The sequence below is a fragment of the Dipodomys merriami genome, unplaced genomic scaffold (genome assembly GCF_024711535.1).
Source record: "Dipodomys merriami isolate MVZ:Mamm:240054 unplaced genomic scaffold, mDipMer1.0.p SCAF_2, whole genome shotgun sequence".
Taxonomy (NCBI): Eukaryota; Metazoa; Chordata; class Mammalia; order Rodentia; family Heteromyidae; genus Dipodomys; species Dipodomys merriami.
Window position 1 is genome coordinate 103,051,567 of NW_027203381.1, and position 24,529 is coordinate 103,076,095.

At 35.9% G+C, this 24,529-nt stretch overlaps 1 protein-coding gene across 4 annotated transcripts in view; it reads right to left on the minus strand.

Annotated features, from left to right (window-relative positions):
* Positions 1-1,655: 1,655 nt before the first annotated feature.
* Nrip1 (nuclear receptor interacting protein 1) overlaps positions 1,656-24,529 on the minus strand; it is a 77,923-nt gene continuing 55,049 nt past the window's right edge. For 2 of the 4 annotated variants that reach the window (XM_070030486.1, XM_070030484.1), the window contains exon 4: positions 1,656-8,956. In XM_070030486.1, the coding sequence (XP_069886587.1) occupies positions 5,131-8,589 (3,459 nt within the window). In that variant the 5' untranslated portion in view covers positions 8,590-8,956 and the 3' untranslated portion in view covers positions 1,656-5,130. Of the gene's footprint in view, positions 8,957-17,460; positions 17,615-19,895; positions 19,994-24,529 lie in introns of those variants that run through there. The other 2 variants (XM_070030487.1, XM_070030485.1) reach the window with 2 other exon arrangements.

Genomic DNA, 24,529 nt, shown 5'->3' on the forward strand with positions numbered 1-24,529 from the left:
TTCTAGAAGATAGTGCAAGGCTAGTTGGTACACCCAATGGAGTACTAGTGTCTTCACAAGATTTCAGCATGCTCATGGAAAGCTTCACCATAATGGCTGTCAGAGGCAACCCTACATCAGAGAACACTGTAGCTTGCTAGGTCTTTTCCTTTTCAACATATAAAAGAGGTTATCATTTTAAATGAGCAAAACATAACTGAAAAACACTATTTAGAATGCTCAAAAATCATCTTCTGATGGTGGAAGTATGCTATCTTAGTTACTCCTGGCAAGATTAATACATTTACTTGCAGACATTTTTAAGAGCACACCAAAAATGTGGCTGAATTTATGAGATTTTAGTTTCCTTCCAATTATTCCACTACTTGAGAGTACATGGGATTTAGAACAGGTAGCCTTAAACTTAATTATGATTTTATGAAAATGGCATATTATTAGACTAACTAGAGAACTAGAATAATAATTTAATAATAAATGCTAGCAAATTACTCTGAAAAGATGTCATAGCAGTGAATTCTTTGTCTACACATTTTATGGAATAAACAAAAAATAAGGGTTGACCCAATAATGGAACATTTAGAATCATTTTCTGTAGTCTAACATGTCAGTTTAGAAAGTTTAAAAAAGTTATTTCCTCACTCATAAGCTTGAAATAAAACTTCACATAGGTAATTAATTACAAGGAGTTGAATTTAAAACATATAAAATAACACTGCCTCATACTAAGAATACTAACCAATGGTTCTCTTAAAATTCCTCCATTTGTTACTTTACCTATTTGCCAGGCTTTTTCACCATATAACCTAATAAAACATGGCTGTACACTCTCATTCTGCTGGTAGCATCTATATATAAGAAAGTGCAATTTTTTCACACACTAATAATGTAAAAAGCAGGATGTATTTCCAGTTTTTAAATGCTTTTATTTATTTATTTCTAATATCCTGGCAGGCACTGTCGATGGAACCGAGGCCTTGCACAAGCTAGGCCAGTTATCATTGACTTACAAGTTGAAACAGTTTTAAAAAAATTATACTCATCTATAGAACCTGGATTATATCGATTTTCGTCCTAGAAAATGGAACTCATCTTTGAAAAATTCCTTTGTCCCAAGTCAAACTAATCTATTTTTCTAAATCACTAGGCCATAGGATAAAAAAGGTAGAAGATTTTCACTAAAAAAGAAAAAAATTACTTATATGTATATTTAACCACTCATAACCAACACACATGCAGTATACAGTTGCATATGTAACTGTATGGACAGGTACAACAATCACTTCTGAATGATCAAATATTTTTTCTTCTTTTGAAAATAAACACTAATGGGGAATTCATAAAAGCTCTAAACAAAGTCTGTATACTTACATGGAATCAACTTCCTTAATACTATACAAATCTTTTTTCATTTAAAAAAATGTAGTGGCCATTCAATCACAAATTCATTGGGGAAAGTGAAATTCTAGTCTTATTGCCATTTTGAGCTTCATTATAATTATCTTATTTTAAATGTTATAACTTGCTAGCCAGCTTCTTTTTCCTTTTAAGACAGGGAAAACATCTTTGAAAATCTATTTTCACAACTGGACTTGTAGGTTTATAGACAATCTAAATACCAGAGGAAGCTCACAAAATAACAGTCATTTCAAACTAGAGGCGATACAGTTTTTGTGTATTTTTTTTGTTCTCTCATTTATTCAAATTCACTGCAGGAAGTAAACACTAAAAGATTAAAAAAAACAAAAAATTCACACTGCAGTATGTACAGTTTCAAGACATCACATGAAAAATTAAATTCCTAATAAAAATGACAAATTATATTACTGAGCAGATCGCATCAAAACTGGCTTTGTAAACCCCACATTTCTTACCATGAATGGTAATGTGCCTGTATTCCAGTATTTGCTAGAATACTCCTGGTATAATATTATGTTTCCAACAGGATTTAAAAAATTCGTGAAAGTGAATTGTCAAAGTGGTTGATTTGGAAAATAAAAATTAAGACCCTTGGATTCAAAGCACATTCTTTCACAAATCTTAAGCCACAGAAGTCATATCCAGAAATGGAATACTGTCATGGTGGGATGAACATCTGATCTGACTTAAGACATTTTGCCAAATGCACAGATGCACAGGGTTCCCCATGCGCTTTTCATGCAGCAGGTAATCACAACTTAAATAAAAGGTTTATTCTATACATTTGTCCAGACTTGCAACTGTATACATACATGCACAATTTTTAAACCTGTCTGATTATATTTACACTTATACATGGAATATACAGAAACCAAAATGGATTAAAAGGCTTTTCTGTTGCATTAGAACAATACAAAATATGTATTTCTCATTAAGGAAATCACTATTTACATCACCTTTAAAAACCAATTTTAACATCTTCATGTAACAAGTCAATATATATATATACATATTACATATATATATATATAAAATATATACTCTCACCAGTTTACTCTTCTATATGTAGTAGCAGAGAATAAACAGGTAATGCTACCATACTGATGTCAATGAAAGCTATAGTACCCTTTCACAAATGACTTTATTAGGAAGAAATTGCCTAGGTATCTAAAATAGTCCTTGAAAATGTGTATATGTGCATTCTTGTATCTACATATGTATAAACAAAGTGGATCTGTGGATGTATGCCTTTGCTCAGTGCTCTTCTTTAAAATCACTCCAAATTGAAATTGGGAATATTGTGTAGTAAATCAGAACAGCATTTTTTTTTTGCAGTCATATTTATTTCTGTATTACATACCCTCATTCCTTTAATTGTTAACAAAAATAACCAACCAACTAAAACAAACCAACAAATAAACAAACAAACAAACAAAAAGCACTGTTGGCTCTGGTTACTTTCACCCCACCTGAATGTCACTCTTTTGTTTAAGAGAAATATTAGGAGGAAGAAGAATTTTCTGAAACACTTCTAAGGCTCTAGACCTTTTTCAATGACCAAGAAAAATGATTTACTTCAACGCTTGTTTATATAGGATAGACATGTCACAGTATGGACATGGAGGAGAATAAATTCCCTTGGCCAGTGGAATTTTCATGTCAGAACAAGTATGTGCCTTCACCTCTCTATAATGTAGCATCAGATACACTCCTGACTATTGTGAGATATCCAGTAACTATGTACAAGTCACTTTGAGAAAAAAATATTTAGACTTTTAGATCATATTAGGAAAAAATGTCTATTTTTAATATAAAAAATCTTAGAAACAACATCAAGTAGAACAACTTTAAATTTCCTACCAATTAATAATTGACTATACAGTAATTTTTTGACGGGCCAGTTGTTTACCTGGTTCACAATTGTAAACAAAAATAAGTGTGTGTGTCTGTGTGTGTATATGTGTGAACTATGGATTGTAAAACTTCAACTTAAAAATACTTATTTCCACATTGACATCCAATGTGGCTCAATAATGTTCTTCTATAACTGTCAGTTTTCTTTGCGTCATTATTTAGAAGGAATAGATCCAGGGGAGTGACTGTACATTCGGAATGTACATTCTGTCATGGATAAGTGCCCTTTGTTCTTTTGCTTTAGTCAATCTCAGTTTCAGTGCCTTTCTTGAGGTTGAACTAAATGTTTCTAATCTTTGTCAGCATTGTTTATAGGACAATGGTCTTAGAAGATAAGGATGTATTCAGGAGAAGTTTCCAAACCATCCTGGAATCACCTGAGTTTGGTAAGTGGCCCTGTTATTCCATCCCTAAGGCTAATTAAGTAGATGTTACTCATTAGAACACATAAATAATCACAGATTTTCCTGAGATGTTGAGCCAGATATGAAAGTTGTCCCCTCTACCCAATTTTTTTTCTCATAAAAAGTATTCTGAACCCGATTTCCAAAGACAAAACGAACAGCAATATAGGAACTACAATATTGCAAATTTTGAGTTATGTGTAGCTGTATTGGGGAAAATATAGGCATCAAATAGTTTTACAGTCCCATGTTCTGAGAAAAGTCATAGCAATGGTTTTCAAACATCGGTATGCAGAAGAAACACCTAGGGAGCATGCTAAGACGCAGATGGAAGAGTCCCAGATCCACTTAGCAGAGATCCTCGTGCTTGTAGCTCTGAGATGCTGCCTATGAATCTGCATTTTAAAGCAAGTGCTCCAGATGATTCCAATACAGATAGATGGTCTGAGTCCAGCTTTAAGAAATCCTGCTCATAAGACTCACAAGGTACCATAGGAATGGTGAGAACTTTTACAAGAGATGGTGCAAATTGTCCAAAGAAAAACCATTTTGCTTTTATTAAAAACAAATTCATAAATAGTCAACAATTCAGGAAACCACCTGAAGATAAGTGTTAACTTTCCAAATTCTGTAAAAGGAGGAGTATTAATTTAGTAAAGTAGTTAAAATACAAAAATGGAAATCTGCCTGTTTTTTTTTTTAAGGATCTATCAAACTGCCTTCTATTGTAATCAATTTTTACTAAATAGTACAAGGTTTAAAGAAATATATATTGAAAAGGTCTGGGGTGGGACAGACACATTGAGAACCACAAAACCACCTCCAAGAGTTAAAAATAAATGTGTTCTTTTTTTTCTGTTTTTGTTTTTTTAGCAAAAGTGAAAAATGTATGTTTTTTCCTAATTTATTCTTGAATTGAAAATGAGAGGTGAATCAGAGCTTTTTTTTAAAATTTAATAATTATTCTTTAAAGAGTTAACCATTTGGACATTAAAAATGTTATGTAGACTGACTTCTGAGATGCAAAATAAAGTACCCTCATAAAGGCAGCAAAATGCATTGATCCACTAGGATGGAGTTTTACATTTCAATTTATGCCTCTTATTCATTATTACAAAAGATTTTATTCATAGGCTACTCTCAGTTGTTCTCTGATGCATACAGAAGTGTTAAACAACCAATTGCTAGTTCAAATAGTTTCCTCATGACATCTAATGTTAAGCAAAAATTAGTATGCATATTTAAACATCACCAGTAACCAGTACTTTTCAAAATGAAAAAAAAAAAGTTTCAATTATACCATGCTTGTCTCAAATCATGCTCTTATTTATACAGATCTCAAGTTCATACTAATTAGTTTTAAAAAGATCTGGGGCTGGATGATGGCAGCTACATTTTATTCAGATTCCTTTTTTATTGTTAGCACGTTTCCCAGAAGTCCATAAACTTCTCCATTTGCACTGTGTGGGCGAGAAGCATTATTTCCCATATGGCTATTGTAAGGGCTTCTTAAATTAAAGAAAGAAGCTTTAGTTTCTGCAGCAGGAAGTAACTCTTCCTTGACTGTAACTTGTGAGACACTTTCAGTAGATGAAGACTCCCTCCAGATGTCCTTGTCCTGTGTCTCTTGACTGGTAACAGCAGTGCCTCCCTTCTGGAGCATGTAATACAGTATTGGATTTGTTTTGGTCAGTCTTGGAGAGTCTTTTTCATACTCATTCTTATCCACATCTGTGATAACCCACTTAATGGGCCCCTTCTCACTAGTCATGGCACACCCATTCAAAAGCCCAGGTTCTAGCCTAGACCCTGAACAGCCCAAGTGCTCAGGGAAAGAAGGGCTCACAGGAGTTTTCACCAATCCTGGATATGGAAATGTCCTGCTATCCACGCAACTGTTGGGTTGAATGTTGCTGTACATCAGTCCATTTAAAGAAGAAATGCTGAATTCAGGTTTGCTACTGGTCACATGATTTTTGTGTCCCTTTTTTTTAATGTCCATGACAGAGTTACTCCTGTGTGGGGACAAATCTCGCACACAGTTTTCTGAGAGAAGAAGCTGTTTTAGGACATTGAAGCTTTTGCTCTCTCTGGCCCAACTCCGAGGTTCATTGTCGCTGGTGGAAGCATGACCAGAAGGATACTTAAATTCAAGATCATTTCTGCTCAGTTTTAGCTCTTCCTGGTTAAGCAAGGGCCCATAGAGTACTTCTGGAGCACTGTGATTATTTGCAGCATCAACAAGGTTGTTTTTCATTTTTTTAAATGGACTTTCTAATGGCTCAGTATAAAGCTTCCTTTTCTTAGGAACGGTGCAAAGACTCTTTGATTCTGGAGGTGCCAGTTCACTATTTCTATGATTCTTGTCTGTATCATCGGCTGTGTAACTCTCTTGGTTCTGTCTCAGCAATCGACTTAACAGACCATTCTTCGAGAAAGAAAAGTCCTGAGGTGAACCAGGCTCAGACTTGAAGTCCTCGGACACAGGTAAGGCAGTTGCGCTTCTCTGCATGGCGGGAGTCCTCCCTAAGAACGGGGTGGTCTTGGCATCATGGCTCAAGTGCATGTTGGTGTTATGAATATGTAAGTCATCGCTGGGTTCCGATTTTATTTTCACCATCAATATTTGTTCATTTAAAGCTCTCTCTCCATGTTCCTGGGTGCTCTCATCTCTTAGGGATGGTTTCTCTTTCTTCTCACTCTTCCCTTTGTTGGGATTTCCCAGTAGTAACTGGAGGACAGTACGTCTTTCTAGCAGATTTTCTATTTCAGAACCAGAAAGTCCTGGTTCAGGACCTGTTGGTTGGCTACTAAAAGACTTATTTTCTTCAACTGCATTTGTTTTAGTTGAGAGCAGAGGGCTATTTATTCTGTCAATCATACCTACAGTTTTATCTGTGTTTACATTTAACAGCGGTTTGCTAGGTCGTGGCTCTTCAATTGACATGGAAGACTGCATTCCACACTGTGCCAAATTCTGTAACAGTTTACTGGCACTGAAGGTTGCAGAATTCTGTGCACCTTCATTTGGCGCTGGTTTCTCTCCTTGTGATTCTTTGCTTTTTGAAAGGTCCATCAAGTGGTTAGATGCAGTGTTTGTCAGGTTTTCGGATGGTGTACCACAAGCATATGGTGGGGAATTCCACTTGATGACCAGAGAGTGTTGAGAAAGATTGATGGGAGAGTCTGCTTTGGTTGCTGTGTGTAATGGTGGAGTGCTCACTGGAGTAGTCCTGTTAATACTGGGGCTTTCTATCACCGAAGTCCTTGTATAATTTTGTGTACTGAATTTTGTCATATCGCTGTGTATTCCCTGAGGGCTGGTGTTTGTTTCTACATTTTCTTCATTTTTATGGCCAAGAAGTAACTGAAGAAGTGTTACCTTCTGGTGTGAATTTAGTTTAGAATTTTTTGAGGTATCTTGCTCTTTGATATCCATTTCTGGGACTTTTGGATCCCAGGTGTTTAGCAAGGACTGAGTTAAATTATCAAAAGAAACAGGTTGGTCAGATTCAGGTTTTTCTATCCGGTGCTTACAGGACAAGTCTATGGGAACACAGTTGGAATATGAACTTTCATCACCACTGCTGTCATCTGTGAAACTTGGGTTGTTATCTGAATATTCATCCATAGTGGTCGGTGTACTACTATCCTCAAAAATGCTTCCTCTCTCGTTCTGGCTGTGTCCATTCATTGGCTTAGGAATGGTCTGGCTTTTAAGAAGATGTAAAAGCAAACTATTGTTAGCAGCTTGCTTTATATTGTTTCGTTCCAGGGAGTTCTTATAGCCTGAATTTTTAGGGGAAGAAGGAACAGTACCCATTGGATTTTGAAATGTTGCAGCACTGTTTTTGCTTGAAGATGTTCTTGCCTGACCATTAAGATGGCTTGACATTCCTTTTGACAGCTGAAAACTGCTGACATCCTTCTGGCCATTTTCCTGTAATCTGGCCATGGCAGCAAGTCTTTCACTTGCTGCCTGATTTGCATTTTGGGTTTTTAAAGCGTGTTCCCGAGAATACTGCTGCAGATGGGCTTCGCTTGAAAGGAGCAATGCTAGCTGACTACAAGCAACGCTAGGTTTCGGTGATGTGGCAGGACTAGCCCTTTTCTCCACCATGCTGGCAACAGCCTGCAGCCGTGCGGCACATGACAAGGGTTCACTCAAGACTTTTGTTCCACTCTGTCCCCCAGGATGAGGCGACTCCACAAACCTGTCTCTGATGAGGTTTTTAGTTACATCAGGAAGACTGGTATCAGGCTTTTGATCTTTAGCTTTACTTTTCTTCAACAGAGTTTTTAAGTGACTGGAGGCAACACCATAGCACCTTAAATCCTTCTCTACTTTTAGAGAATCATGACTGAGGGCATATCCTTGCTCCTTGAGGCTCTGCCTAATTTGTTGTGACAGAGCAACAGTCTGCAGCCTAGAGCTGAATGACTGAAGCAAAGAGGCCAGTAATGTGCTATCCTGTTTGCCTTTAGGCACCGTGTCAACCATGCCAGCTAGCAAAGCTTCCTTCTTTACATTTAAATTCACGATGGAATCAGACAGCCTCTTCCGCTTTGCTGCATTCCAGTCCTCAGAAGACTGCAACAACCTGGCTTTTTTGAGATGCAGCATGCCAGATCCCTGGTAAGTATGTGTATTGGGAACTGGACCATTACTTTGACAGGTGGGAAATGCACTGCCAGAAATGTTCAAGTTCTGATCGTCTTCATTGTGTCCAGCAGACTTTTTGTCGACGGCGGTGCCTGATCCCCCCGCTGCCTGATGCATTAGTAATCCTTCTAGGTAAGTTAAAACTATAGAATCCTGATGCACATCAGAGCCAAGCTCTTCTCCATGAGTCATGTTCAATAGAAGTGTTCACAGGGGCTTGGTTTCTAGTCACTTTAAAGAATGTTTTTTTTGTTGTTGGTGGTGGTGGTGATGGAGGGGAGCAAGATGTAACTTTAAAAAAGAAGTGACAGTTTATCACTTTCCATAGCAATTAGACAGAGCTGTGCTGTTACATTCTGACCAGAATTTCCTCTGGCAATGGAAAGACACCAGGCAAGTAAACTTGATTGCAGTCTGACCACAGTGTTGATCAACTTCCCAATAAGAAGCTGAGGAATCCTGTAATATGTAGGTATGTAGTAGCAAGTAGATGTCTTAACGAATATATTGGTTTTCTTTCTTCATTTTTAATTCTTCATCAAATGCAAATAGCAGTATTCTAAAAATAAAAATGAAAATAGTTAAGGAATAAGTAGGATCATGGTCTATCAGTAACAAAAAGAATGTAGATTTACTAAATATACACATATGCAATACACACATGTATATACATCAGTCACTTCTTTAGTAATTTACTTTATAATTCCTTATCCTGGAAGTCCATGAGTTAGTCCACAATCTTACATAATCAACAAATTTAGAGAAGAGGAAAAAATGGTTTGTGACTTTCAAAACCCATCAAAATTTTAAATATTTATGACAACCTTGCTGTGAATTAATATGGATGTTAAATTTGCTTTCAAGTTTTCTGTCTCTTATATTATTGGGTGCTTAGGAAGAAACATAAGGAAATGTGCTTAAAAAGAACAATGAAATGATATAGCATGATGTAAGATGATACAACAGAACACATTCACCTCAAACATAACCACACACCAAATATTTAATAATTTTTCAATTTAACATAAATGGAAGAGTCAAGAAGTAGAGTAAGATTAACATGAAAATCCACGTGACGTCTAACAGTCTTTGTCCCTTGGTATGTATCTTAAAGGTAAAGATACACATATTAACTCTTGCTTATAATTCCAGTAACTCAGAAAGTGTAAGTCAGGAGGACTGCAGTTCAAGTCAAAGACAAATTACTCACACTTAAAAATCCCAGTTATTTGGGAAGATGTGATCCTAGGCAAAAAGTATGAGACTCTATCTGAAAAATAACAAAACTCAAAAAGGGCTGGGAGTGTGGCTCAAGCAGTAGAGCACCTGACTAGTAGGTGCGAGGCTTTGAGTTCAAACTCTACTATGACCAAACAAGACAAAAAAAAACTTAAAGTGAAACAGAAGAATAAAATCATTGGAGCACTTTTGTGTTAATCATATTACTCATAAATATCTATATTACTCAAAATAATATAATTCCTAAGTTTCCATATATCACTCATTTCTTAAAAAAAGAATGAGTACATTTTTCAATTTACAAAGAAGGACTACAGGCTGTTTTAACAGGGACTACCATAGTTTCTGTCTTCACGAGAAGACAGATGAATAAAAATCCCAGGAAAACAAAATGACTCTTAAGAACGTTAAATATATTGGGTCTATGGCCATGCTAATCATTTATAAAGTGTTAACACCCTCAAAATGTAACTGAAAGTAACAATACATTTTTATACTTGGATATATAATGAGCTTCTCCTCTAAAAATATGGTTAAGTATGAACCTGAAGCAAGTAAAATGGTAAATGTAAAAACACACACAATCAGATCATCACAGTAAGCCAAAGGATTGGCAGGGCAAGGGTATACTAAATATTTAATTTACTAATCTCATATAAATCAATACAATAGCAGTTACTGGACTCCTAATTTTGGAGATCTGTTCAAGGACTAAGGGATTATGTCAGTTTAAGGGCTAGGGGAGATGTTATAAAGAAAATGGAGATGATCAAGCAGGCAAATCTGTCCCCAGTTTCTAGACTGTTCCTAATATAAATGATTTCTTTTTCCCCACCCATGTTATTTCTTTTCAGGTGACATTCTTCATCAATAAGTACAAATAAATTGTAAAAGTTAATATGATTACCATACTATAATGCTAACTGTGTATGTGTGTGTGTATATATATATATATATATATATATATACACACACACACACACACACTAAATTAGCATACTTTTTAGGAAAGTGGATAAGAAAGAAAATTTAGAACAACTTTTTTTTGAGGGGGGGCCGGTCATGGGGCCTGAACTCTGGGCCTGGGCACTGTCCCTCAGCCCTTCAGTTCAAGGCTAGCACTCTACCACTTGAGCCACAGCGCCACTTCTGGCTTTTTTCTTTCTGCTTATATTGTGCTGAGGAAATGAACCCAGGGCCTCATGCATGCAAGGCAAGCGCTCTACCACTGAGCCACCTTCCCAGTCCTAGAATTTGATGGGAAGAATAATTGCAAAAATACTCTAAAATCAAGGTGATTATTTTTCATTAATTTTGTTGAATAGACATGCTATGGAAAGCAATGATGATATGAAGCAGTGGAGAAAAATGGGTTTGTCAGGAAAGTTAGTTTTTTTTTTAATAACATAATTTATAAATCAAAGGCTGTGGTTATCTGGAAAGCTTGCTTGAAGTTATACCACGGCCAATACGTATTACCACCTTACCAGAAAATGAAATGTCCAAGAAAGCAGTTGTTCTGAAACTATGTAAGGTCTGAAATCAGTTAAGATTCGAAACTGAAAGGTCTTTCAGGGGTAGAATGAGCCAAATTTCTTCATATAACTTATTTCTTTTAACATCTTACACAATTAAAGAGGAAGAAGTCATTATCAACCCTGTTCACATTTGCATATCATAGTTTTTCATTTCTATGGTACAAAATGTAACTGAGAAATGCTAAAAAGAGGTATTATACTTGGATATAGTATAGATCTTCACCAGTGACAATTACCACCTAAGAGACATTATAAAGTTAAAAATGTTACTTACTGTTTTCAGTATCATCCTGACTCAATGTCTACTGTAAAGGATGATGTTGTTTTGAAGAACTAGGAAAGTATACCTCTATGTGTGTCTGTGAGGAGATCTGGAAAGAATGTGGATGAATGTATTGCATGGGTTAGGGACCAAGACAGAATGAAGAGTGGCAAAGAGAAGGCTAAGTATCAGACAATGTCTGCCCTCTGTGACTCTGCTACCTGGCTACCAAAATGCAAGATTTTCTTTTCTTTTTTTTTTGGGTCCGGTCATGGGGCCTGAACCCTGGGCCTGGGTGCTGTCCCTCAGCTCTTCAGCTCAAGGTTAGCGTGCTACCACTTGAGCCACAGCACCACTTCTGGCTTTTTTCTTTTTGCTTATGTGGTGCTGAGGAATCGAACCCATGGCCTCAGGCATGCAAGGCAAGCGCTCTACCACTGAGCCACCTTCCCAGCCCTAAAATGCAAGATTTTCTGCCCTACATCATCTTCCCAACATGATGGACCTCTGAGGCTGTAAGGGAAAATAAATCTTTATTCCCTTTGCTCAGGTATTTTGGTGCAGGGATAAGAAGTCTAATACAGTTCCCAAGACAATAAAATGGAGAAATACTTTAAAGATAGAAATAGTAAAATTCCTAAAAGTCTACCACTTACCTTCAATTTATAAAAGGTTCCAATGGATGCAATATTGCTAATAGCAAGGTATGCTTTATTATATTAAAATATATTCATAAAATTTTTTTTTTGGTCATCCATGGGGCTTGAACTCAGGGCCTAGGCCCTGTCTCTGAGCTCCTTTGCTCAAGGGTAGCAGTCTACCACTCTGGTTTTCTGAGGGTTAATTGAAAATAACCTAAGTATTAACATAATAATCTAATAATAAATAATCTAAGTATTAAGATTATGTCAAAGTCGTTTTTATTGAATGTTTTATTTCAACAATACAATGCAAGGCAAATAATTTAGAGAACTCTTGGTGTTGTCTTAAGTCAAGCTATGAAAAGAAGTTTTAAAAGTTAAACAGGAAGCAAAAACCCAAGAACAATTTTAAATCAGGATGTAACAGCAAGCATTTCATCCAAATGGATGACACAGCATTCCAAAACAAGAGCCAAATAAATTAAGAGCAATAAAACCCAATGCTTCATCTCATAGAACAAGAAAGAAAAAGGTATCATTTTAGAGAAGGATTCTAAAGCTTCATTCGAATGTGAAGACTTTGTATTTAGTGAAGAAAACAAAAATGAAGAATACATTTTTCCTCTATTCAAAATTAAATAAAAAAAGTAAGGAAAACATTCAAGTGTTGCCAGGGCACAGTGGAAAATAAAAATGGAATAGAAGAGTAAGTTTGAAACTTTATTTATTAGAATACATTTCTAATTTATTGCAAAATGAATCAAAATCAGCGTATATCTTTTTGAGAAAGTTTGAATCCCCAAGACAGTAACTTAGTGTTGAGGAAATGTCTTTACCAAAAGACACAGGTATGGCTATACAACTTAATAGGCACAACAAAAAAGAAATGAACCTATTTAAAACAAAAGAAATGAACCTATTTAAGACATTTTTACTCAACTGAGAGTCCTACCATTTGAGATTAGCCATTAAAAGCCTTACCTTTCCATAGCTTCTCATTTTATGAATATGCTTCAGAGACAGGTAGTACAACGAAGGCACTGGCATTGTAGCAAGAGAAATAGCTGCCCAAACTGCTCTCTATTGCAACCTGAAGGACTTAACATATTTTTGCCCAAGGCCAAATTTGCTCCCAACTTCCAGGTCCATCAGCTTTAACTTGTCAGCTACTTCACAGGACTAAAATAGGTGGCACTCATATTCCCTAGTCTAAAAGAGACTGGAAACACTACTGCATGACTAACTAAAGCGTTCAACCAAAGGACTTAAGTCTATGAGATCTTCTTCATTTCTGTGATTCCAAGTAATCTTTCAAACTGTAGTTGATAAAAATGACAAGTATTTTAAACAGAAAGATGATATGCTGTTACAGAGTGGTACAAATTGCCCTGACAAATATGTTTTATGGTCTTGTTAGTGAATTTCTAGTGGAAAGAGGTTTTGAGATGGCCATACACTCAACCTACCGAATTCCAGAATATTATTTACCACCCACTCTCTTTTTTTTTACTTTGGTCAGTAGGATCACGTTTACTTACATATGAATTTATATTCAGACAAGAAATCTAGCCCATTTCATATTGTCTATATAATAAGTAAAATATAATCTTATTAACAGGATCCATGAGGAAATAGTCAAATGTTAAGAGATGAATTAATTGTCCTTGTGACAGAAACAAATAGTTCTATAACTAATACAATAAAATAATACAGGATTTCTTTTTTCTCAATTACCCTTGGAAGGGTATGTATATAACTCAGATTCAACAAAACTGTGCTATCTAGTAAAAGTTCACTATTAACTTCACTCTGACTGTATAGTCGATCTAAAAAGAAATCAAAGTTAATTTAAGATGAAAATGTTAGAGATTCTAAGTTAAAAATAAAAGTAGAGAATCAAAGGAGCTATAGGAAGGCCTAAACATTTGTTTTTATTTAAAAATACAATATATGCTTCTATATTGTGCTATATTGTCTTGAAAAATATAAAAACTGTATTTTTTTAAATCCAGGAAAAGAACTAATTATTATGTAACAGAACATACACACAACACTTATTATCAGTGCTACAGTCTATTCATTATCTGGTACTTTTTCTTTTCTTTTTATTATGTTATTTTGAGACAGAGCCTTCCTGTGTACCTGAGCTAGTTTTGTGCATATGGCTTCTTCTCTACATTTCTTTAAAAAGAAATAATAGTTTCACAGAACCCAAATCATTACTTCATTTTAAAAAAAAAGAATAAAAGGAAGAATCTAAATCTGAAACTAACAGAAGATAGAGTTTCTTTTGACCCAGCCTAACAGCCCTTCAAAGTTGTTAGTGCTTTCTACCACTTTTCAAAAGAATATTTTTTTTTCACTCAGTCAAAATAAGAAGTATAATGGAAAGTTGACCTTTCTTCTGGAATTGTTCGAGTGTTGATAGTGTATATACAGGAACATCCTTTAAGATTGGTGCATAAATCTTATTAAACTCAACTATGGTTTCCCCATCCCTAAAATAGATTTGACACACACAGACAGAAGCACAAGGTCGAGGTCACAGATCAGCAAGAACGATTACCAACAGAACTGATGTAACAGCTGGCACTTGATCAAAGCTCCTAGGGTTTTTAGTACATTAAGCAGACATTCTGCATTTACTCAAGGGGTACACTCTGTTAAAAATATTCCTCCCATCTGAGGACAAGATCTTCCTATACTTTTTATTATACAGCATGGTCTAAAATATATATTGTATTAGACCAAAGAGTAAGAAGAGAAACCTGTGTGAGTTTTAGGAATGTTCATTTTTAATGCATGTATATGTGTATGTATATGTGTATATGTATGTATGTCTGAATTTTTGTTTGTTAAAACTGGTCTTTGTCCTGTGAATTTTGTGACTAACTTAACTTGTAATTCCCTAACTATGCAAATCTTCCTATCAGAGGCTGAAACGAACACTAGGTTCTAAGATATCTTGGGCAATATACAGATTTCTTAAGTATTAGTAAATTTTTTACTTTTTTTTTTGTCCAAGACTGGGACTTGAACTCAATATCTGACAATTTTGCTCATTAGCAGGCATCAAACTCCAACCCCAGTAAGTCTTTGTTTAGTATAATTCAAGCAGGAAAGTGCAATAATGTATCCAGTTTTCCTTAACCATTTTCAAGTCATAATATAGGGAATAGAAGGTACTATAAGAAAGGAAATCTGATCTCATTACCTGACATGTAATTGTAATCCCTCTTTTGGTCACCTTTGTAATAATAACAAAGTGAATTTTAAAAAAGGAATTAACAGGCCCAAAAAAAAAAACTATCTACAAGTGATTTTTATTGGAGAATGCAATTATCTAACAAAACTGATTCTTTCATTGTTCAAACAAGACAATGAATTTTTTAAAAGTATATTTATGAGAGCATGACTTACATGATGACAGTTCCCACTAAAGCATTATAATCAAGAAGCCTTCCTTCCTTCCTTCCTTGTGCCAAGATTGAAACCAGGGCCTTATACATGCTAGATAAGGACCCTCTTCCAACCCTACCCTTAAGAAATTCTTTTTAAGGGTATACAATACCATTGAGACAAATATACAGTATATAAGCTTTCATTATTAAATCAAATACTACCTGCTGTAGCTTTATATAATTTCTAAGTTATTTATGATACATAAAAATGTTCTTGAAAAACATTAAGGGAAAAAGTCTTATCAAATTACCAAATTAGATATCATTAAAAATGAAACTTCCTCTATTTGGCAGGAGTAAACTGTCAATATAACAAAGGTAGAGTTAATGGATGAATCGCAAATACTTTGTCTTAAAACTCTAAGGATACATTCTTTAAAAAAAAATTATTTCCTTAAAAAATATACTATCATAGCCAGGCGCCAGTGGCTCACGTCTGTAATTCTAGCTACTCAGGAAGCTGAGATCTGAGGATCATAGTTCAAAGCCAGCCGGGGCAGGAAAGTCTGTGAGACTCTTATCTCCAATAAACCACTAGAAAAACCAGAAGTGGCACTGTGGCTCAAATGGTAGAGCGCTCGCTTTGAGCTGAAGAGCTGAGGGACAGCGCCCAAGCTCAGAGTTCAAGCCCCATGACCAAAAAAAAAACAAACCCCAAAACAAAAAAACACCATCAAATCTTTTTAGATGAATCACTTATCAGTTAATAAATACTTCTTTATGTGGTATCTGGGCAAAAGTGCTGACTTGCTGTGGGTGGACCATGAACTTTGATTTAATTTCTATGTGACATTACTCTTGCTAGTATTGGCCCAGAATACAAAGAGTTTTAGGTTGGTATGTAGAAAAGAAATATCACTAAAGACACAATCCATGGTGAGACAGACAATATTTGAAAAGTGAAGTCAATAAATTTGACAGGATCCCACACTAGATGATTAATAAACAAGACCAAAGAATGCTAAATGGACAATGCACCTGGAAAATTTCTATGTCTTTAAATAGTAGATGAAGTCACTGGCACACCATTAGTAGGAGATTTCCTTTCAATTGTTTCATACTTATTGCCCTATGTACCTTTCCCTGATCTCTCTTTGGTTCACTGTGCATATAACCCAGTGTTTGAAGTAATTATCTCAGTAATTACAGCTGGTAACTGCTAATCTGAGACCCAAGCTTCGCTACTGTCAGGTCTAAACACTTTCAGTGCCAGCGCAATGGCAACCTGCACATGCTCCCTGCCTTGGCACCCACCACTCGGAGGTAGAGATGGAATGAGGTGAGAGCAGTAAGGAGACTTTACCAAAGACTCCTGTGAGCTGGAGCAGAAATGGGGAGAGCAGTAACTTAGATAACAATGGACCAGGCTTTTCTTAATCTACATCCTGAACAAATGTGTTTCACAATTTTCCCTTCACATTAAAATCATCAAAAGAACTATTTATTGTCTACCACTGGCATAATTTAATAAAATGAAATCATACTAGTACCAAAGCACACCTCAACTTAGTGGAAACCACCCCATTACCTTTCTATGTTGGTTTACTGCTTTATGAGATAGAATGATATGTGCAATAGGACATATATGTGCATCTTCTTACATTAATATTCCTTACTATTCATGTTTTCTTTGTGGTTTTGTCTCTGTGGTTTCATTTATGGCATTTGAATGAAATAAATCATTTATATTATATGAAAATTCTTGTTATGACATACAAGGATATAAATAGCAAAGCAAGGAAATGATAATGGAATACAGGAGTGCCTTTCCTCCCATTTGTCCATCTGATCCCTATCATTAACATCTGATGACCTTTATAATTTTAAAAAACAAATAGCTAATCATATAGACAGCCTTTCCTGAACTCCAGAAGTCATCGCGGAGACTCTGTAGCACCGAAATTTTCAATCACCTTACTTACAAAAGTGTATTTTGCCATATATATGTCCAGCTCCTCAGCAGCTCCTGCTCATGGGCAGGAGTTATATTATCCTTGTCATCCTATGTCCCAGGGCTGGGCAGATACATCCTTCTAAGGAGAACATACAGCAAGTCAACCTCTTGGGAGACTCAGTCTGAAAAAAGAAAGACGGATTGTCATGGTTGTAAGGTGCCTCAGGTTTTAAAATAAGATGCTATTCCCAATGTTTGGCTTCAAAATGAGGACATCTTCAGAATATAAGCTATCAAAAATGACAAAATTAAAAAGCAATGAAGTTTTTTTTTTAATTCTACATAGAAGTCCAGTGGGCTTGGAAACTATGAGAAGCCAATCTTCTGGTGGAAAAATAAAATGGGTCAAGAAAACATGATATATCTACACTCATCCATGTATTTATCCATGCGAAAGAATGACACTGTATTTTCCAGGAAACACCTGGAAAAAAATTACGTGAAACAAATAAGTCAGGCCCTTAGAGACAAAGGGTGCATGATTTACCTTACAATTAGAAATTAGAATTAGTTTATAAGCTTATAAGTAAGGATGTTGAATGGTATCCACATGTCTACAAATGTATTAAATGAAATATGGTAGATTCAAGAGAATTTAAGTAGTGTAATTCCTCAAAAAGGCAAAGGCAAAGTTCAACAAAATAAACACCAGGAAGCTGGTACCTGAAAGTAGTGGAGTAGGATCAAGGGGAAAAGAGTAAAGGAATGGAGAAGAAGGGCAAAATGTAGTCAAGAATGCAATGTATATCTTATAAAATTAAGAAGATCAAGGAGACTGAGATCTGAGGATTGCAGTTCAAAGCCTGTCTGGGCAGGAAAGTCCATGAGACACTTTTTATTTTATTTTATTTTATTTTTTTTGTGAACATACTGTACAGAGGGGTCCATGAGACTCTTATCTCCAATTACCTTCTCAAAATCAAGAAGTGGAGCTGCAGCTCAAGTGGTAGAATACTATGAGCAAAAAGCTAAGGAACAGTGTTCAGACCCTAAATTCAAGTCTGGAGATACATGTGAGCACATGCATGCAAACACACACACACACACACACACACACACACACACACACACACACACACACACACACACACACACACACACACACACACACACACACACACACACACACACACACACACACACACACACACACACACACACACACTTTTAGAAGACTATGAAGTCAATCTTCATTTTAACATTTCTTTATAACAACTCATTGTTTATTTTCTTTTAATCATTATATTCTGAGAGGATTAAAAGCTTCAATGTAATCAAACTACACCAAGAATGAACTTATGTTTCAGCTTGCTGGTACCATTATGTTCATCATCCCCTCTCCAATTATTTCCATTATAAAAGGATGAATAAAATTCACTGAACACTGAATATCACTTTGCAATGTTTTGATGGAGATATATTAAGAAATGAATTACCACTGGGAACTGGTGGCTCATGTCTCTAATCCTAGTTACTCCAAAGGATGGTGGTTGGAGCCCAATAAAGACAGAAAAAATCTGCTTGACTCTGCCTCTAAAATAACCAGCAAAAAACCAAGGCTGATATTATGGGTCAAATAGGAGAGTGCCAGCCTAGTGAGTATTGGGTGCTGAGTTTAAGAGAGAGAGAGAGAGAGAGAGAGAGAGAGAGAGAGAGAGAGAGAGAGACAGAGAGAGAGAGAGAGAGAGAGAGAGAGAGACAGAGAGAGAGAGAGACAGACAGACAGACAGACAGAGACAGAGACAGACAGACAGACAGAGACAGACACAGAGGGAAACATAGAGAGAGATGGGCAGAAAGAGACAGAGAGAGACAGAGAGAGAGAGAAAGAGAGAGAGCACCAACAAAGAAATAAAGTATTACACCAAAGTACTCAATCCTAGAAGCCAGGCATATCAAAACATTCTACTACAGTGAAACATGAAAAGTAATTTTAACTTTACTGTAAGAAGCATATTGAGAAAATACTTCTCTACACCCATGTTTGATATTAAATACTGAGGAAGATAATATATACTAAAGAATTTAAATTGTTTAAATTGTGATAAAGATTAAATCAAATTGGTCAAAGCTATTTTTGGAATAACCTTTTTCATTGGAACCCATGCTGACTAGAGAGCATTAAGAGTGAACATTAGTTTGTTCAATAAAAATTTTATCTTAAAACTAAAGTGATTCAGTGGGAATATATAAATGTAATCAAATTACCCTGTAAAGATTATCCAATAAACTAAAAACTAGTTCAACAAAAAAGTTATCCCCGTAAGTTTGACTTGTATTTTGAGTCAACATACCAATGCCATGTGTATTCTAGTTTTTCCTAAACTTTTAAGATGCAATTAGTAGAAATAAAAAATTAATACACAGGAGGCAACAATGCTCAATAGGATATGTACTCATTACCTTGCTCATGTAACTGTAACTCCTCTGTACAGCATTTTTACAATAAACAACCTACAAAATAAATAAAAATAAATAGAAAAAAAAATAAAATCAAGGCAATATGTGTTGAAGAACTGTATTGTGTGTTAAAGAGCTATGGTTTTGGTAGTCTTGCTTCCTGTAGTGGCATTAAACTGTAACATTTTCTCAGGTATAAGAAGGCTAAGCAGTCACCTGTGCAGATAACATCTAGCTTTGATAGGGATGGGTAAGAAGAATAGTAAGATATAATTTAATCTGTACTAGAAACAAAGTAACACATCTTACTGTATTGTAAAAGCAAATGGTTCCTTATTAATGCTAAACATGTAACTATAATGCTAGGTATTCAAATTCATGGACTTTGTAGGAAGTTGGAACAGTTAAATCTTTTTTCCTCTAATAATTCTATTACCAGGTTTCATTTTTGAAACAGTATGATTAACAAAGTGATCTCTAAATATGACAGAATCATAGAACCTCTAGGTTAGAAGATAGCTGAAGAATTATGTGCTTAATCATTTGATGCCTGATCCCCTTCATAATCTATTTGTCAAATAACTGTTCGCTCAGCTTATTTCTGCAAACCTCTAGTGACCATTGCCTGTTTTCCAAGATGGTATCTTTTGGAATCATATGGCTGTTGGTACAAATTTTGGCTCTTTTATTTACCAACTATTTTACCACTCTTGAAAGTTAGTAATTTACGAATTCACAAAACTAATTAATGTCTGTTGCATACAACCATCATGAGGAATAAATGTGACCAACCTCACATAGGCGGGGCACAGGATTAATAAAATTATCTTGTTTAAAAACTTGTTCTGGGGGCTGGGAAGGTGGCTCAGTGGTAGAGCGCTTGCCTTGCATGCCTGTGGCCTCAGCACCACATAAGCAAAAAGAAAAATGCCGGAAGTGACGCTGTGGCTCAAGTGGTAGAGCGCTAGCCTTGAGCTGAAGGACAGCGCCTAGGCCCAGAGTTCAGGCTCCATGACCGGACCACCCCCCCCCCCCAAAAAAAAAGAAAAACTTTTTCTGTGTTGGTACAAATGTAATAGTACAAACTTCTTCCTCTTCCTGAGCTATCACCTCTTTGTAGTCCGATCACTGCTCCTTTGAAGCTACAGAACACAAGGCTAATCCTTCAATGTTGCAAAGGTACAATTCCTTACAAAATTTTGACCAGCTGAAGAAGTATATAAAATCTCGTGGGAGCTCTCTGCCACACACTGTTGACTCCTACTAAGTGTATTATACATTTTCAAAGCTCTGGTTTTTCAAAAGTGCTTTAAACAGCCCCTTTTCCTTTAATCAAATGAAATACCACAGTATATTTTCTTTCATTTGCCTAATGTGGTAGTTAAGATAATCTGTCTCCATCCACATTTTACCAAACAAAGACATAACAACTCAGATAAACTAAGAGATTGGTTGTAGAAAGTGTAATACAAAACAAGGTATTCTTTTCTATGTAATCCACAAACAACAAGGAAAATGAATCTGGAATCCTTTGGAAAGGGAAACAGTTCTGTAGCATTAAGAAAATCGGGGGTTACTTTTCTTACCCTAAAACAATTTTAAATCTCTTGTTTTTATTAGAAAACCCAAAGTCCAATAATTAAGAAAATAGTTTCTAGGTTCCTGTGATTCAGTACTAGGTGATTTGGGTTGATCTACTTCTCCTTATTAGGCTCTGTCTCCTTAGCTGAAAAAGCGAAGCGGAGTAATTGTATCCACCTCATAAAGCTGATAGATTAAATGGAATATGTAGGTAAACTGTATCATAGCTAACATTTCCTAAGAACCTGACAAATTTAAACCCTTCAGTTATTTGTAGATGGAAAAACAGACCAGAGAACTTTCTCACTTTTTTTCCCTACTTGCTTGTCACTTGCTATATATAAAGTTCCTTGATATCTATGGATTCCTAGAACATCACTGAAAATTATGTTTGAGCATATTCTGTGTGAGTCTTGAACAACTTAAACGTATTTAAATATGTGCAGTAATTTGCTTAACCTAGCTAATTTTTAAATTTCTCAATCTGATAACACTGATCCACTAATAAAAAGAACAATCCCATGTACAGCTCTCCTTTGCTACAGCTTTTTTTTTTTTTTAAATAAAATCTGTTCCCTGAAACAAACCTCAAGGGGATGAGTCAACCTTTAGAACCTGACTGAAAGGCACAGATTATCTCTCCTTGTATCTAGAATTCAGAAAAAGCAAGCTTCGTTAGGGGTGGGTAGCTTTAATGAGGCCATATTTTAGCTGCGTTCCGGGAGTTAGTATGCTGAAACGAAGACTAAGGCAAACACACAGTGAGAAAGAGATGAGAAAAGTAAAATGGAAGAGAGGGAAGACCAGCAAGGAATTGGTGAACTGCCTTCCTGTTTTGAGGTGAATCAGAACACTCCTGCGAGGAGTTCCTGAAAATCCAACTTCATATCTCCACTAAATCCCCCCCGAACCTAGCTTTGTTGAACAGGATCTACTTCATCACTATGATGCTGCACCACTAAGGTCTAAGACAAACGGTGCTTTTTGTCTTGGACCCTAAAGAACTCCATACATAAATATTAATGTTCTTGTTCCTTCCTTACTCTTCTTGGGACAACTTCACCTTCAGTTATGGCAAAAAGAGTAATATATATCTCTGATCTTCAAATGAGGAAAGCTCACAGCACAAAGGGTTAAAGAGATATCCAAGGTCACACTCAGGATTTGTAGGGGTGGAGTTGATAACAGAATCTCTGATTTCTTATTCCCAGGGGCCTGCACTAACCAATAAACCAGCTGTTTCTCTTGATAGATCTAAACTATGCCAATTAGCCAAACAGTGTAGGAAACATTGACCAAAACAGGGGTTAATTGGACATTGGTTGTTTTAATTCCATAATCAGTTCTTTCCCTTAGCTACCCTGGGAGTGAATAACATATCTTTTGCAGGAATGGGAAGGAGGCCAACACAGGCCATCTGGCTGAACATGTCCTTTCCTCAAGTCATCCCTGCAGCTGTGTGAAACTTAACTGATGTTGAGGAACTTTACAGTTGAAAATTGTTTCACTAGTTTCCATCCACTCTAGTAGATTTTAAAGTAGAGTAATTTTTTTTTAATATGAGCCGGGTCATTTCGCTGATTGTCAGGTTATTATATATGCTGATTGTCAAGTTATTGTATAATCAAAAACATTAATACCCAGTGTGTACATGTGAGTGTGCATGCGTAGGCAGGGGTGAGATGAAGTCTGCTTTTTTTAATGTTAAAAAAGACTTCTCATAAGAATATAATTTTTTTTAAAAAAAAAGACTTCTTATTTTTAAAAAGAGAGCAAATCAGACTAGGACTAGTAACAAAACCTCAGTTCTTTTGATATGACAAATGAAATGGCTGAACACCAGTGTTTCATGCTTATCATACTAGCTAAGAAGGACGAGATTCAGAGGATCAAGGTTCAAAGCTGGTCTAGGCATACATGTCTGCAAAACTTTCACTTCCAAAATTACCAGCAAAGTAACAGGGGTGGAGGTATGACTCAAATGGTAGAGCATCAGCTGCACAAGCACATAGATCTGCATTCTGCCCGCTCTCCCTCCCCCTAACTCATGTACAATGGTCTTCCCATTGATCAAAGAAAAATGTAGCCATGAATTGACATACATCCTACTTCCTCAGCCATTTTTGTTCCCTTTCCTGCTATATAACTTTGCTAAATGACAAAATGTCTGCATTACTGAATTCAAGAATACTGCCTAATACCTAAGAAATAGATGTGTTTGAGATTCCATCTCACCCCAGTTAGAATGGCTATAATCAAGAAATCTAGTAACAACAGATGCTGGAGGGGATGTGGACAGAAGGGAACCCTCCTACATTGTTGGTGGGAGTGTAAACTTGTTCAGCCACTTTGGGAGGCAGTATGGAGGTTCCTCAAAAGACTCTACATAGAGCTCCCCTATGACTCAACCATCCCACTTTTGGGCATTTACCCAAACAATCACAAACAAGACCACACTAAAGCTACCAGCACAACTATTTTTATTGCAGCATTATTTACCATAGCTAAGATATGGAACCAACCCAGATGCCCCTCAGTAGATGAATGGATCAAGAAAATATGGTATATTTTTTCATACAATGGAATTCTATGCCTCCATCAGAAAGAATGACATTGCCCCATTTGTTAGGAAAGGGAAAGACTTGGAAAAAAATATATTAAGTGAAGTAAGCCAGGCCCAAAGAAACATAGGTCCCATGGTTTCCCTTATTTGCAATAACTAGTGTAAGTCTAGGACAAGCAGAAAAGGCCAAAAGCTATGTACATATAACCATATAAGATGGTATTAAGCGAAATGAATTCCCAAGATAGGGACACAAGTTGTTTTTTCTTTCTTGCTACTGTTTTTAACATATTTAAAACGTACTATGTGATTTTTTGGTTTCTCTTGTATGTTCTTCCCCCACAGTATAACCCCTGTTTTCACTGTATTTGATGTCAGTGCCCTGCATCTTGTATATAAATTTTTCTAATTTGGGGAGAGGAGGGAAATAACAAAATGCTGAAATAAGGATACAGGCTGACCCATTGTAACAATGAGATGTACAGGACAGTAT